The 14,567-nt window shown below is 39.7% G+C and overlaps 1 protein-coding gene and 1 long non-coding RNA gene across 3 annotated transcripts in view; one reads left to right on the top strand and one right to left on the bottom strand.

The window, feature by feature from the left end:
- The window catches only part of LOC128263966 (transcription-associated protein 1-like), a 249,763-nt gene that overhangs the window by 208,102 nt on the left and 27,094 nt on the right, over nucleotides 1-14,567 (top strand). The window contains exon 7 of one of the 2 annotated variants that reach the window (XM_052999246.1): nucleotides 2,867-3,239. In XM_052999246.1, the coding sequence (XP_052855206.1) occupies nucleotides 2,867-3,239 (373 nt within the window). Of the gene's footprint in view, nucleotides 1-2,866; nucleotides 3,240-14,567 lie in introns of those variants that run through there. The other variant, XM_052999247.1, reaches the window with a different exon arrangement.
- Nucleotides 12,342-13,911, bottom strand: LOC128263968 (uncharacterized). Its single transcript, XR_008268612.1, has 3 exons — nucleotides 13,260-13,911; nucleotides 12,560-13,159; nucleotides 12,342-12,459 (listed from the first exon to the last, which is right to left on the bottom strand). It is a non-coding gene; the product is annotated as an uncharacterized LOC128263968 (long non-coding RNA).

Consider the following 14,567-nt stretch of genomic DNA (forward strand, 5'->3'; position numbering starts at 1 on the left):
ATCATAGTTTTCCTGCTTCCCGTCGAACTCCGGGACAGATTTTACCATGTTACATTCTTTTCCCGGTTCTATTTCTATTTCCAGAAAAGTCTGAATTTTCGGAGTTTTATCCTTTAATGAGCATAACTCCCCCATAATTTTGGCTAATTTTTCATCGAATAACACTTGTTGCCTTTGGAGCGCGCAGGCTATGGCAGCTTCTATGCTCGCAATTTGTTCAGCCTGCATTTCTTCTGTGTTCTGGGTTCGTGCGTTTTTAAAGTCAAGAACACTGTCTCGGATGTGTGGTACCCTGCTGGTCGATGGGTGACAATCTCTTTCAGATTGATTCTGTTCTGACTTCTGCCTTTCTACTCTTGTCTTCAAAAGTTTTTTGTATTCTTCTAGAACTTCTTCGTCCGATGAGACGTTGTCGCTATTTCTATACATGAGTCAGAAAAAAAATATCGTGGGTGCCACAAAATTTAATCAAGGGTTTGTTAAAAAAATATTTTTGCACCTATTATTTTTTGCAACAAAGTTTAAATATCAAAAAGAACGTTTTATTAAAAAAATGTTTTGTATTTTTTTGTGACGGAAATCAGGCATCAAAAATATAAATTTTTATTACTAAAAATTCTCCAAAAAATATAACTGGTTTATTTTATTATATGAAAATTTGAAATTTATTTGTTTTTAAGTGTCAATGAGATTTATTTTTGAAATATTTGCATTAGCGAACACTTAGGACAAAAAGCCTACTCACATGTTCTTATATTTATTTCGTCTTCGAATTCTATGTTTTGCCGACGGCTTTTGCCGCCACTGGTACTGCCGCAGTCGTTGTCGCTGCCGCTGCTGTTGTCGCTGCCGCCGCTGTCGCTGCTGTTGTCGCTGCCGCCGCTGTCGCTGCTGTTGTCACTGCTGCTGCCGTTATCGCTGCCGCTGCTGTTGTGTTCTTAGGGAGTAATTTCTTGAACTTCCCGTTGCAGACGGTTTTTTTTCACTTGTAAGAGGAATTTTTTCCAGTTTTCCCTCACTTTGTTAAAAGTTTTGGGAACTATTACGGTTTGATTTTCGTATTTATTTTTTTAGTGCCAGTTCTTGACCGCACTTTATATTTTCACTTGCACTTATTGCACTGGATCGCATGTGTCGTTGATTTTACTTTTTACTTTCACTTGCAATTTCTTGCACTTGGATCGCGTGAGTATCGTTGAGTTGGGCGACAATTATAAAACCGTTGGGTATTTATTTTATATTTTATTTATTTCCATACGCCCGTAAGGGCATAGGTATTTTATACAGAGTTAGTTCTCTGGAGTACAATTTTTGACTAAACTAAAGAACCTATCCAACTGCAGCTTGAAACCTTTGCCTGACTGCAGCGCTGTCGCCAAGGTGCCAGGTCAGCGTTTTGTCCCTGCCCGTGGCGATCACTCGCTCCGCGAGTGCTCTGTTCTGACTCCGGGTACTTGCAACCGGAACGCGCGGTCAGCGGTTTCTTCGCTGCGCGTGCAGGCCACCGGATATGGTCTGCAACTCGGCAGTTTGCTCTCTTGGGAACTGCCTGTGTTAACTTATATAAACTGTCTGGTTATATTCGTCTATAGTGTTGCTACCTTGATTAAAAGCATAGAGCTGATATTCTAAAGTCTTTAAGTCGCGCTTGTCGGCGAAATTCGCTGTTAATCATTTCGAAATGGTTGTCTAATCTAAGGGGGTAATATATTATTCTAGTACTGCGTCCGAACCAATTCTGTTTTCGTAGATTTTAAACGCCCTCTCGACACTTCTTCCATGACGAATATTCACTTTTGTTTCCTGAAAAATCTCCAAGTCTCCGAACAATGTCTGGTAATTTATCTAACTTACTAAGATTGTGTGCTTATTCTCTTTTAATTATTTGATCTGCGTATTTGAGGCTACTGAGATTTGTCTCTAAGACTGTTTTTATTTTTTCCTCAATGTCCTTTTCGGTCATGATTCGCGAGCTTATTTGTGCGATACTGGCTGATGTGGGTCCGACAAGATTCCCGAGTCTGTCTCCCAAATCTTGTTCGGTTATTTTGAGATAGGATATATGAGCAGTGAAAGGTTGAGTTTACTTTTAATTTTAATTACTCAGAATTCGGAAGTTGTTGCTTAATTATTGTTTTCTCAATTTTTCGGGTCTTTTTTATACCCAACGAAGTGAAGGAGACATTTTCGACTTTATAAAGTAAATGTATTCTTGATCAGCGTCACTAGAGAGTCGATCTAGCCATGTCTGTTCGTCCGTCCGTCCTTCCGTCCGTTCTTCCGTCCGTCCGTCCGTTTCTACGCAAACTAGTCTCTCTGTTTTAAAGCTATATGCATGAAACTTTCCCAATAGTAATATTTCTATTTCTGGTAGTATATAAGTCGGAACGTGCCGGATCGGACGACTATAGCATATAGCTCCCATAGGACCAATCGGAAGTTTCTCAAGATATAGGTATTGTTAAATATTCCAGTATTACGTTGTAAATTAATTTAAATCAGACGACTATATCATATAGCTCCCATAGAAACAATATAAATTTAGCTTCTACATTTTTTTTATTTAAAATCGTTTATACGCATGAAACTTTTACAAAAGTGTTTTTTCTATTGCAGGTAGTATTTAAGTCGGAACTAGCCGGATCGGACGACTATAGCATATAGCTCCCATATTGATTTTATACGGATTATTCTGTCGGAAAAAGCTTTAAATCTTTAAGTTTTTAATTCATTTCTTTTGCGCTTAAGTAGATACTAAAATCTTAATTGGATTTAATTTAGTTTTGATGAATAATTACGAATTCCATTTCACCTGATTAAATCCTTTTATTCAACTGAAACTATATTTTATCTTTTTTTCTTTTAGAATTCATTCCATCAATTGATAAACTTTTTGATGAGGACTTGCTTATTGGAAAAGGGATCACATTGGACTCGATTCGCCCTCTCGCATACTCAACACTAGCAGATCTTGCTCACCATGTTCGCCAAAGCCTTAGTTTAGACGTATTAATTAAAGCAGTAAATCTTTTTTCAAAAAACGTTCATGATGAAACACTTGCTGTGGGTATACAAACCATGTCTTGCAAGCTTTTGTTAAACCTGGTTGATTGCCTACGACACCACAGTGAAATAGAGCCTCAAAGATCTAGAGCTATTCTTTCAAAACTTTTAAAGGTTTTTGTCAAAAAATTTGAAACTATAGCCAAAATTCAGCTTCCATTAATTATTCAAAAATGGTGAGTACAACACAGGTTTGCGAACATAATACATCATGATTATAATACATAATGGGTGAAAGAATTCAATTGGAATTTGAAAAAAAAATTTCTATCCCTATTAAAGGCATACATAGTTTGCTTTCTCTTTATATATATATGCTGATGCTTAAAAAAATATCACAACAAATAATCGATTGTTTGAATATATCCCCAAGAATTTGTCCTGCATATTACTGAAACGTTTAACAGGTGCTATTCCTTATACTTTCATTATATTTCTATATCAAATGTGAGATCGTGTTTCAATGCACTTGCAGTGTAAAGATAGATTCGAAACAATGTAAAACTATTATATGAGGCAAAATCCTTAAAATTACGCAAAAAAAAAAATTAACGTTTTTATGGCAGTTACAGGATATAGTCGTCCGATCGGCAAGATTTCTTACCTTGATAAGTTAACGCATACCGAAATACGATTTGGAAAGTTTCAAGAATTTATCTCATATACTGCGCAAATAATCAGATATATGGCAACTATAGTGCTGAGGCACATCCATTTGTTAAACTAAATTTTTTATCAAAAAATGAAACTTACTCCTTGAGTTTATAAAATAAAACTTACTCCTTGAGTTTTATTTTTTCGACTGAAAAAGTGGAATGGAAATCGATTAAGCGGACTGCAGACAACATTTTAAAATTTTGTTTAAATTTGTACAAAAATAAAAAAAAAGAAACGCTTACAAATTTGAAAAATTTAATACTATTTTGTATTAACAACGCGAAAACTTTGTGAACGCAGTAGTTCGAGACGATTTTAATTTGCGAAAAATTGTGAAACTATGTCGAAAGCGCGACGAAAAGGAGTGGCTACGATGATGTTCGATGGATCACTAACTATTATATTTCAATAATTTCTCTTAGAACCTAACTTATGCTACGGTGGCGAGAGACGGGGCGAATTCGCAAGAGCGAACAGACGAAAGCTTTATTGGCTCCCGCTCTCGCCCTACAACTAGTGATTTAAATACAAGCGCTGAGTGCGCAAACACCGCCCCCTCTGAAGGGACGACGTCCTTCAGCCCAGAACGGGCAACAGGGCCAGTCGGTGGACAGCTCGCCGATATTCGCCGTCCTGCGTCCTGACGTCCGCCACGCGAACCTTGCTATCGGCGCCGGCGTGCACCGCTACCACTCGTCCGATCCTCCACTGCTGGGGCGGAAGATTGTCTTCTGCGACGACGACGAGCGCCCCCACGACGAGGTTGGGCTCCCCCTGGTGCCACTTGGACCGCTGCTGGAGGCTGGAGATGTACTCCCGGGACCATCGCTGCCAGAACCTGTGCCTGAGAGACGAGACACCTCGCCATCGTCGCAAGCAGGTCAGGCTGATCTGGTCCGGGAGCGCCGCTGATGGTGGGGCCAGAAGAGGGCCGCCGATGAGCAGATGCCCGGGGGTCAGGGCCTCGCCGTCGTTCGGGTCGCTGCTTAGAGCGCCGAGGGGCCTGGAGTTGAGCACGGCCTCCACGCTGGTGAGCAGAGTTCCGAGCTCCTCCGCGGTCAAGAGGTCTTGGACTACCGTCCGAAGGAACAGGTGCTTTGCAGACTTCACACCTGCCTCCCATAGTCCGCCGAAGTGCGGTGCTCTGGGCGGTATGAACGCAAACTCGCATCCTTTTTTTGATGCGAATGTTTCGATACCGCCCCCCTGCTCCTCCAGACGGGCTCGGAACTCTCTCATGTGGCGATCTGCGCCGACGAAATTGGTGGCGTTGTCGCACCACACCTTTTCCGGAATCCCGCGACGACTCACGAACCTTTGAAATGCCAACAAGAACGCATCAGTGGTTAGGTCAGACACTAATTCTAAGTGGACCGCTTTGGACGCAAAACAGACGAACAAGGCCACGTACGACTTGTACGGTGGCTTACCACGGATACGATACGTTGTGCTGAAGGGACCACAAAAATCAACGCCACAAATATTGAACGGGCGGAGAGCTCGAAGTCTATCTGCTGGCAAGTTTCCCATAATTTGCGTCAAAAGTTGCGGCTTACAGCGAAAGCAGCGCATGCACGACCGAACTGTTCGTCGGCAGACTTCTTGAGCATTAACTAGCCAGATTTTCTCGCGCAGACGACTTACGAGAGCTCGTGGGCCAGCGTGACAGTTCGTAACGTGCAGGTATGACACATAGGATCTGACGAACTGTGAGCTTTTAGACAGCAACAACGGGAATTTGGCTTCGTACGGGATAGGAGCATTCAATAACCGACCCCCAACTCGTAGCAATGTCGAGGAGCACCAATCCGATTTATTTTCCTGAAGAAAAGGGTTTAACTTTTGAATATTCGTTGCTACCGGTTTATTCTTCCGAATTTTACTTATGTCGTCCCTGAACTCGTGAAATTGGACAACTTCGACAATTTTATCAAAAGCGAAATCCAGTTCTCTTGGCGAAATACTTTTTTCAAAGGGCTTCGACACCTTTCTGCACCTTTGAATAAAACGAAAAACCCACACGAAAACTCTCAGAAGCTTCAGGTGCGACGAAAAAGACTCTATTTTCTGAAGCACATAATTTGGCTCTGGGCTGACTACGAGAGCTATTGCCGATTTGCGTAGCTCCATCGACATTACATCAGCCGGCAGTTCGAAATGTTTATTTACAGGCCAATTATTTTCTGAGTCTAGCAAGAACGAAGGCCCACCGAACCAAATGGACGTTGTAAGCTCCTCTACGTCACATCCTCGGGACACTATATCTGCTGGGTTGACTTTCGTGGGAACGTGTCTCCAAATTGCTTTCTCCGACCACTCCTGAATATCTGCAACCCGGTTCGAAACAAAAACCGACAACGACGAGGGATGGGTTTTAATCCAGTGTAAAGTGATCTCGGAGTCTGTCCACAGGAAAACATTCTCAATGGGAGAATTTAGCAATGGCCTGACACGATTATAGAGATCTGCTAAAAGGTGAGCTGCACACAGCTCAAGGCGAGGCAAAGTTTTCGTCTTGAGGGGAGCTACTTTCGATTTGGCGGTCAATAAAGACACTTTCAAACCTTCAGCAGTTTGAGTCCGAATGTAGATGCACGCTCCATACGCTCGCATGGAAGCGTCAGCGAAACCATGTATTTGAATCGGGACTTGTGGATCTGTGTTGACGAATCGCGATACCTTAATTTTAGGCAGCTGCAGAAGCGTCGCTTTAAACGTCTCCCACGACGTGAGCAACTGCATCGGTAGCGACTCGTCCCAATCTAATTTTCGAAGCCACAGTTCCTGCAACAACATCTTTGCCTTTGTGACCAAAGGACACAAGAGGCCAAGTGGGTCGAAAAGTCGAGCAGTCACCGACAAAATATTTCGTTTTGTCGCGCGAAGATCCAGGAAAGAGTCATCCAACCGAAATTGAAAGTAATCTTTAACCGGTAACCAAACCACGCCAAGGGTCTTGGTTACGTCTGAGTCTGCCATAAGTGGCATTACAGCGCTATCAGATGCGGATAACTCTGGGCAGTTTGAAAACCACTTTGCCAATTCAAAACCTGCCTCTTGCAAGACCTGAGAAACTTCGTCTCGAAGGCTTTGCAGGTCCTCAACGCATCCGGCGCCAGTCAACAAATCGTCAACATAAAAATCATTCTGAATAACCTTTGCGGCTTTTGGATGAGTTGCTTGCGCCATCTCTCCTAGCCGCATTAAACACCGAATCGCCAAAAAGGGTGCTGGCGAAGTTCCATATGTAACGGTGTTCAACTTAAAGATTTTCAGGGACTCAGAAGGATCTCGTCTCCATACTATGAGCTGGAAGTTACGATCAGCTTCGTCCACCATCACTTGGCGATACATCTTTTTGACGTCGGCCGCAAGGGCAAACTTATGCAATCTAAACCGAAGCAGAGTCGAGTACAGCTCCTCTTGAATAGTTGGGCCTACCATCAAGATGTCATTCAACGCTACCTGCGTAGAAGTACGGCTCGATGCATCGAAAACTACTCTCAACTTAGTTGAAGTACTTTGTGGCCGTAAAACGCATTGGTGCGGAATGAAATAGTGCGGAGTATTCGGAATTTTGTCATTGGTGGAAGACATGTGGCCCAGTGAAACATATTCCTCCATGAATTCAATATACATCTTCTTCAGCGAAGGGTCCTTTGACAATTTCCTTTCTAGCGACAAAAATCTACGTTTCGCAACTTCGTATGACGAACCAAGAGTATTTGGGTCAGATTTAAACGGCAAACGAACCGAAAATCTACCGGACGACAATCTTTGAGTATTTTTCTCAAAGTGTTGTTGACAGAGTTGTTGCTCAGGAGTATGGACTTTAGCCTTGGGCGGCAAGTCCTCCACAGACCAAAATTTCTGCAGGGTTGTGTCAATTGACTCCAACGCTTCCTCCTGGCAGCTGAGATGTACCATTTTTTCAGCGTTTTTATTATTTTCAGAGGCACATCTGCCTGACACTATCCAGCCGAGAACTGTCTTTTGTAGGATGGGGAATTCAGGCCCCTGCTTTATCTGGCCAATAGATAAAAGTTCAAAGAATGTTTCAGCGCCGATAAGCATATCTATTTTTTGGGGCTTGAAGAAGAATGGATCTGCCAACTGAATATTTTCAGGCACCCTCCACCCGCTGGTGTTCACCGCTTGATCCGGATGATAACCAGAAATATTTTTCATAATCCAAAAATCGGACGACAATTGGCTGTTCCCTATTCGCGACTTCACAATCGTGTGTATTTTTTTTGTGGCTTGGGCATTAGTTCCACCAATGCCTCGCAAGCTCATGCACACGTCCTCTCTTGTAATTTTGAGCCTCTGAGCGAGCTCGTCGGTTACAAAGTTTAATTGTGAACCAGAGTCGAGCAACGCTCGAGCTAATACAAACTCGCCGCTTTTTGTTTGGACGCTCACAACAGCAGTTGCAAGAATGACTCGATCCGATGCATTCGCATGCAAAACATGCGAAGTGGATGGAGACTCCTGCATGAGCGTGGGCTGAGAAGGAGGTGGCAACGCGAGATTTGTGTTTGGGGCATATATATGTAGCAAAGTGTGATGTGAGGAATTGCACACTCTACATCTGTTCGATTTGCATTTTTTGACCGTGTGACCCTTTCTTAAACAGTTAATGCATAAGGGTGCTCTTTTAGCGAAATCGAATCTTTGCTGAACTGTCAGGGCTGCGAAGGAAGCGCAGTTTCCAATCTGATGTTCAGCTGAGTTGCAATACATGCATTGAACAGAGTCGTTCCTGGCAGCGACAAACGAAAAACTCCTATTTCCATTCTTCTTAGGGTTAGATTGGGCCTGCTGAACAGTTTTGGGCTTGGAAGCCTCTTCTGCTACCATGTGTTGGTATCGCCTGTTGAGGGCCGCCTCACATTCGCTCCAAAGTGGAAGCGAAGTATAATCTAACTGTTCTTCCCATTTTCTTTTAGTTCCTGCATCGACCTTGCTCATTACCAGATGTATTAAAATGGCATTAGTAATGCGTCTATCATCCCCAATAGACAGCAAGGAGTCATACAAGGCTGTGACCGTGTCGATGAGGGTTCTCAAGGCTGTAGCTGAAGGCTGGGAAATTTTTTTGCAAATTAAAAAGTGTCGATATGTTGTCAAAAAAAATAAGACAATCATTATCGTACACCCGCTTCAGGCTAGCAAGGGCTTTGGGATAATTTTCCGCAGTGACTTGGAAGGCCCTAACTGTTCCTAAAGCGTCTCCAGCTAAACACGAAATTAAATGATTGAATTTTTCAATATCGTGTAAAGTGTCATCTTTGTCAACGAAAGTTTCGAAAAGGCTTATAAAATTTTTAAATTCGGAGTGTTTTCCGCTAAAAGTTGGGAGTGCAACGCTCGGCAGACGGCATTGAGGCGGGCGATTTGCTGGCGGAGCGGATTTCTCGATATTATTTTGTTTGGACTTATTTAAAATTGAAATCAGCAATGACTTTGTCATTACGGCCCTCTCTTCCAACTCTTCGCGGTATACATCTTTTGTATCTTTCACTTCTATTTGGTTTTGCAAAAGTGAAGCATTTTCAATGTGCGTATTTAGAATCTCTAATCGACACTCAAGCTCGACCGGATTTATAGATAATTTAGCTTCTTTTAAGTGGCGATAAGTTCGGTTAATACTTTTCATGCAAACATCTCGTTGATGTTTAAGCTCTTCGATATCCTTAGTTGCCATTGCGTTTATTTGTATTTATTTAGTTGGTATCGAAGAGGTGTTAAATATTTATTTTAATTAAATTATTTTTTTTTTTTTTTTGTTAAATAATAAAATAAAATCAACGATCGCACACGGTGTAAGGGAGCTAAGTGCCGAGAGAATTTCAGCGAAAAATCTAAATAGGGTTTTTATATTTTTTTTTTTTTTATATAAACCCTGCGACAGTATATGCCGCACGCACGCACTGTAGGGGAGTTACCGCTCAAGCTCAAGCGTACCGACAAAACGAACAAACGTTTAGGCAGACCGAAAATTGCACTGCTGCAGCGATCGAGAACGAAAACGACAAAAGATAACTCGAAATAGCGGCAGCGGTGTCGGTGTGCGTGTGTATGTGTACGCGGCTAGCGGTTCTTCCTATGCAGATGCTAACGGAGAATGATACACTGACCGATAACTAAGGGCAACGAATATATAAGCCTGATGCCAAAATGCGCGCAAAATTATGAAAAGCGCGGAAAATTGGAAAAGCGCGGGAAAATTCTGAAAAGCGCGGGAAATGTTCGTACAAACTGCAGCGAAAGTTATTGCCGCTAATTTTCTGAGAGCTTCAATTTTTACAATTTGCACTTTTTTTTTTTTTTCCAGCTATTTTTATTTATACCCTAAATTGGTGCTCACTACGACGAAAGTTGGGGGAATTAAGTTCGCACTAATTGGGTCGACGACGAGTATTTTATTGCTTGTTCTTTGGCCAAAGCGATTCACATATGTATAATTCGAAATAGATTATGTTTATTGTAGAATTTTGGTTGTTAGTACATGCAAATTTGTATTTCTTGGTTAGAATGCTCACTATCTACCGATTTTTACACGAATGCAAAAAGTTGAAAGATGGGCCAAAACACAATTGACAAAACGCCACAGATTAACTTTCAACTTTTGGCACTCTATACCTGGATGGCCGACTTGATAATTGCAACTTCCTTTTTGTCTTCCATTGGCGGCAGCAGCAAATTGAGCAATTAAAATTGCCGAAACGTCAGGCGCAACTTCAAGAACGGCAGAAAATTTCCAGCGACGAAATTATTGAATTTAATTTGTTGGCCGAACCGACACGAATAAATTGGTTGTTGTTGGTATTGTTTATAGTTTTCACCGACAAAAAAAATTAAAACTCGCGAACTCTACTGCTGATCACGTCGGGGTCACCATGAAAAATTTAATACTATTTTGTATTAACAACGCGAAAACTTTGTGAACGCAGTAGTTCGAGACGATTTTAATTTGCGAAAAATTGTGAAACTATGTCGAAAGCGCGACGAAAAGGAGTGGCTACGATGATGTTCGATGGATCACTAACTATTATATTTCAATAATTTCTCTTAGAACCTAACTTATGCTACGGTGGCGAGAGACGGGGCGAATTCGCAAGAGCGAACAGACGAAAGCTTTATTGGCTCCCGCTCTCGCCCTACAACTAGTGATTTAAATACAAGCGCTGAGTGCGCAAACAAAATTTATGTTAAATACTCACGCTACCTTTTGCTTTCGGCTCTCAAGTTGGTCCCTACGGTTATCTTTCCACCGACTCTTTGTAAAAATTTATTTTTTTATTTTTGTACTTTTTTACGAGAGAAAGCTCTATTTTAAACTAGTACCACATAGTTTCTATGGCATCTATATGATATCGTTTTCCGATTTTAATAAAATTAAAAGCGTTATTTTGAACTGTCAAATTATTAATTAATCATAAAGAATTTCTAAAAAGAAATTACAAAATAAAAAAGTTAAAATCTAAAAAATTTTTTTATTGTTCCTATGGGAGCTTTATGTTATAGTCGTCCGATTTTGATGAAACTTAAACCGTAATTCTGAAATATTCAACCATTACTATATAGAACCACCTGCAATAGAAAGACAACTTTTGGGAATGTTTCATGCAGATAGCTTTAAAACTGAGAGACTAGTTTGCGTAGAAACGGACGGACAGACGGACATGGCAAGATTGACTCTCCTAGTGGTGCTGATCAAGAATATAAATACTTTATACGGTCGGAGATGTATCCTCTTTAAAACATCTAAAATTCGATTTATATGCGTATATTTATTATACATTAATACATTAAAGCTATGACGATTTTCAGATTAAATATTCGATCGTCGCTATGGCAGCTATATGATACCATTACCCGATTCGAATAAAATTAAAAGAGTAATTATGGTTTTTGTTAAAAATAAGTAATACAATTAAGTATTAACCAGACAAACCACAATGAACAAATAAAAATGCACACTTAGATTTTATGAACCGCACGCTCTTAACGCCAGAAAAGAAGTGAGCGAGAATATCGAGAGAGTAAAAGAGCAACGAACAGGCGAGATAAATGAGCACATTGGAATGTGTGTCTCCCAGTCGGAAAAAACACGCTTCCAGGATGTGTTCTTTTACGCTTCCTTTGCATGCGAAAAACGCATTCCAGATCCCTGAAAGCTCCCTTTCCTTTTTTTTCGAGACGGGACAAGAAGCAAGCCTTCTTTTAGAACCACTCTAAGAACGAATCTTAATACGTTCCATTGGAAGGTAGTTTTATCTTCGGACACGCTCGGCTTTCCCTTCCATTTGTACTTTACGAAGGAAGCATTCTACAACGCACTGTTAGAATGAACTTAGAAACGTTCCTCGGGAACCTTTCTCGATAGCTTCCGAAGCAAGCATTGCGTAACACATCTAAAGAATGAATATTGATTCCTTCCACAAGAACACATTTACATGCCTTCTAATAGTCATACCCATGAATGCAAGTATTATCGTTCCCAAAAAAGCTATTAGGAACCGTTTCAATTCCAATTTTTATATTTTTAATTTTTTTTTAAAAACGTTTGATCTAAAATTTATTGTAATTAATTATAATTATTATAATATCGCCGGGTCGTTTTTTTCTTCTCTCATCCTTTTTGCTATACTTTTAGCCTTGTAAGTTTTGTTCTGGCCCTAGTGAAGGCCAGTCAAAGGTCTTTTATGTGGTAGCCGTCCCTCCTTTGTGACTCTGAAAATATAATAATGAGAAAATATAATATAAAATATAATGATAAGAGGGAAAATTGTAATTTTTTAAAAATATGATTGTAAGTTTGTAAAACACTTACCGAATATTGTTTCATTTTGTTTCCCTAGTACCGTCATAATTAAGCTCCATTATCAAACTTGGACTTATTGTCCTACTGAAGATCTAGATTTTCCGAATTCAAACATTTTTAAAAGTGCATCAAGTTGATCTCTAGTCGCATCATTATTATGGTACCATTCTTATAATTTTTCACGGAGATTTGGTTTATTTTCGCAATCAACAAATGCATTATTAAGATCCGCGTCATAGGTATCATATTCAAAAGAATAGTTTGATGCACTTCTATCCGATTCAGGTTCATATAAATTTGGGCTTTAATTTCCAGAATTATTTTCTGTATCAAAAGTAAGATCTCTAGCAGCCGATTGCTGAAGCTCTTCCTTTTATTTTTCCTTAAAAGGTGAAAATTTGACCGCGACATTCCCCTCATTTTAAATTATATTAGTTTTGTTTATTTTGTAAAATGTTTTTTTTTTTCAATTAAATTATTAAATTTTTTTATTTATGTAATGTCTAATTATTTAAATTTATGTTTATTTTTCCTAAATTTTTTTCACTTTTTTTGTGTTCTTAGGTCCACCCTAATAAAACACAACTTGTATGTAGATGTAAGTCCACCCTAGGTAGAAGTAAAGGAAGAAAGAAAAATGAGAGCACACAAATAAACGAAACGAGTTCACAAAACACAAAATTTAAATTATGAAATATGTATAAATTACCCTTTGTTTTGAAAAAGTCTTTCTGGAATTAAACGAAAATAATATTTAAAACGCATTAATTAAATTAACACAATTCATGAATATGTATTTATTATAAATTAAAACTCAAGTCTTATTGCATTGTATTATTATTGTACGCTCAAAAAAATAATTCTTTTTATTTGTTTGATTAACAGCCACACACAGTTTAAGGAACTATTTGTTTAAATTTGTTTTGACCGTACACTGTTTTTAAGACTGTTAAAAAGTGTTTATAAATTAAATATTTTTTTGGCACAGGTAGACTTTATATGCTTTTAAATAAGTCCAGTTTTTGCGATCCAATTGCCACCGTGGCTGGTCCGGGGGAAGGGGTGAAGACGTAATTGCCACCGTGGCTGGCTGCTCATATGAATGTGCCGGGCGGTTGCCAATGGCTCTCTTCTCTCTTCTTACGAAGACTACGTTGGGAGTAACTAACTCCGTTGCTAACGGCCCTTAAGGCTCGGTAACCAATTTCAATTAATAGAATAAATGTTGACGGCCACTGCCGGAGTTTTACATTCAAGCCAATGCTCTTTATTAAATGTCCAAATTAAAACTGAAAACATATATGACTTTACGTAAGCTATGCGCGGCCGGCAAGCCGACCGCTCGTGCAGCAAAGTGCTGACACTAGCAAAATCAACATAACTCACCATACCGTGCACCGCCAAGAACCAGGCACGGCCCCTAAAGATGTTTATGCTGATTTTGCAACTAAACACTAGGGTGATCCAATAATCACCCAAGATCTGTATCGACTTATGATTACTCCTTAACAGTGTTAAAATATACTTACTTGAAAATTAAAGCCGCAAAGTATAGGTATATTAATTTCACAAATCACAGAGGCACCAGCTATTTTAATTGATAATCAAAATTAAATATTAATATTTTTTACAGAATTAATTTTGGGAAAAGTTTAACAAGTCATATACCACCAACATAACAAAGTGTTCAGATATTGTTTTTAAAGATAAAAAGTGAATATATTTACGCCGCTGCTGTTCATTAAAAAAAATAGATTAAATTGGTTTCCCATTTTTTTGTCCATTCCGAAACAAGACTTCTTTTTGCGTTCTTTCGTAAGCGAGGTTTTCGGTGAAAAACACGATCTCAAAAATTTTGGACGATCGGAAGCGTTCGGGTTTTAGCTTTTTGTTTACATTGCAAAAAAAGTCATTGTAGTAGAAGGGACGATTTCACAAAAACTCTTTAGAATGCATAAACAATGTTTCTTTATAGCTGCTTACATTCTTTTTCGCTTGCAAAGCATGCATGAAAGAA

The sequence above is a fragment of the Drosophila gunungcola genome, unplaced genomic scaffold, assembly GCF_025200985.1.
Source record: "Drosophila gunungcola strain Sukarami unplaced genomic scaffold, Dgunungcola_SK_2 000035F, whole genome shotgun sequence".
NCBI lineage: Eukaryota > Metazoa > Arthropoda > Insecta > Diptera > Drosophilidae > Drosophila > Drosophila gunungcola.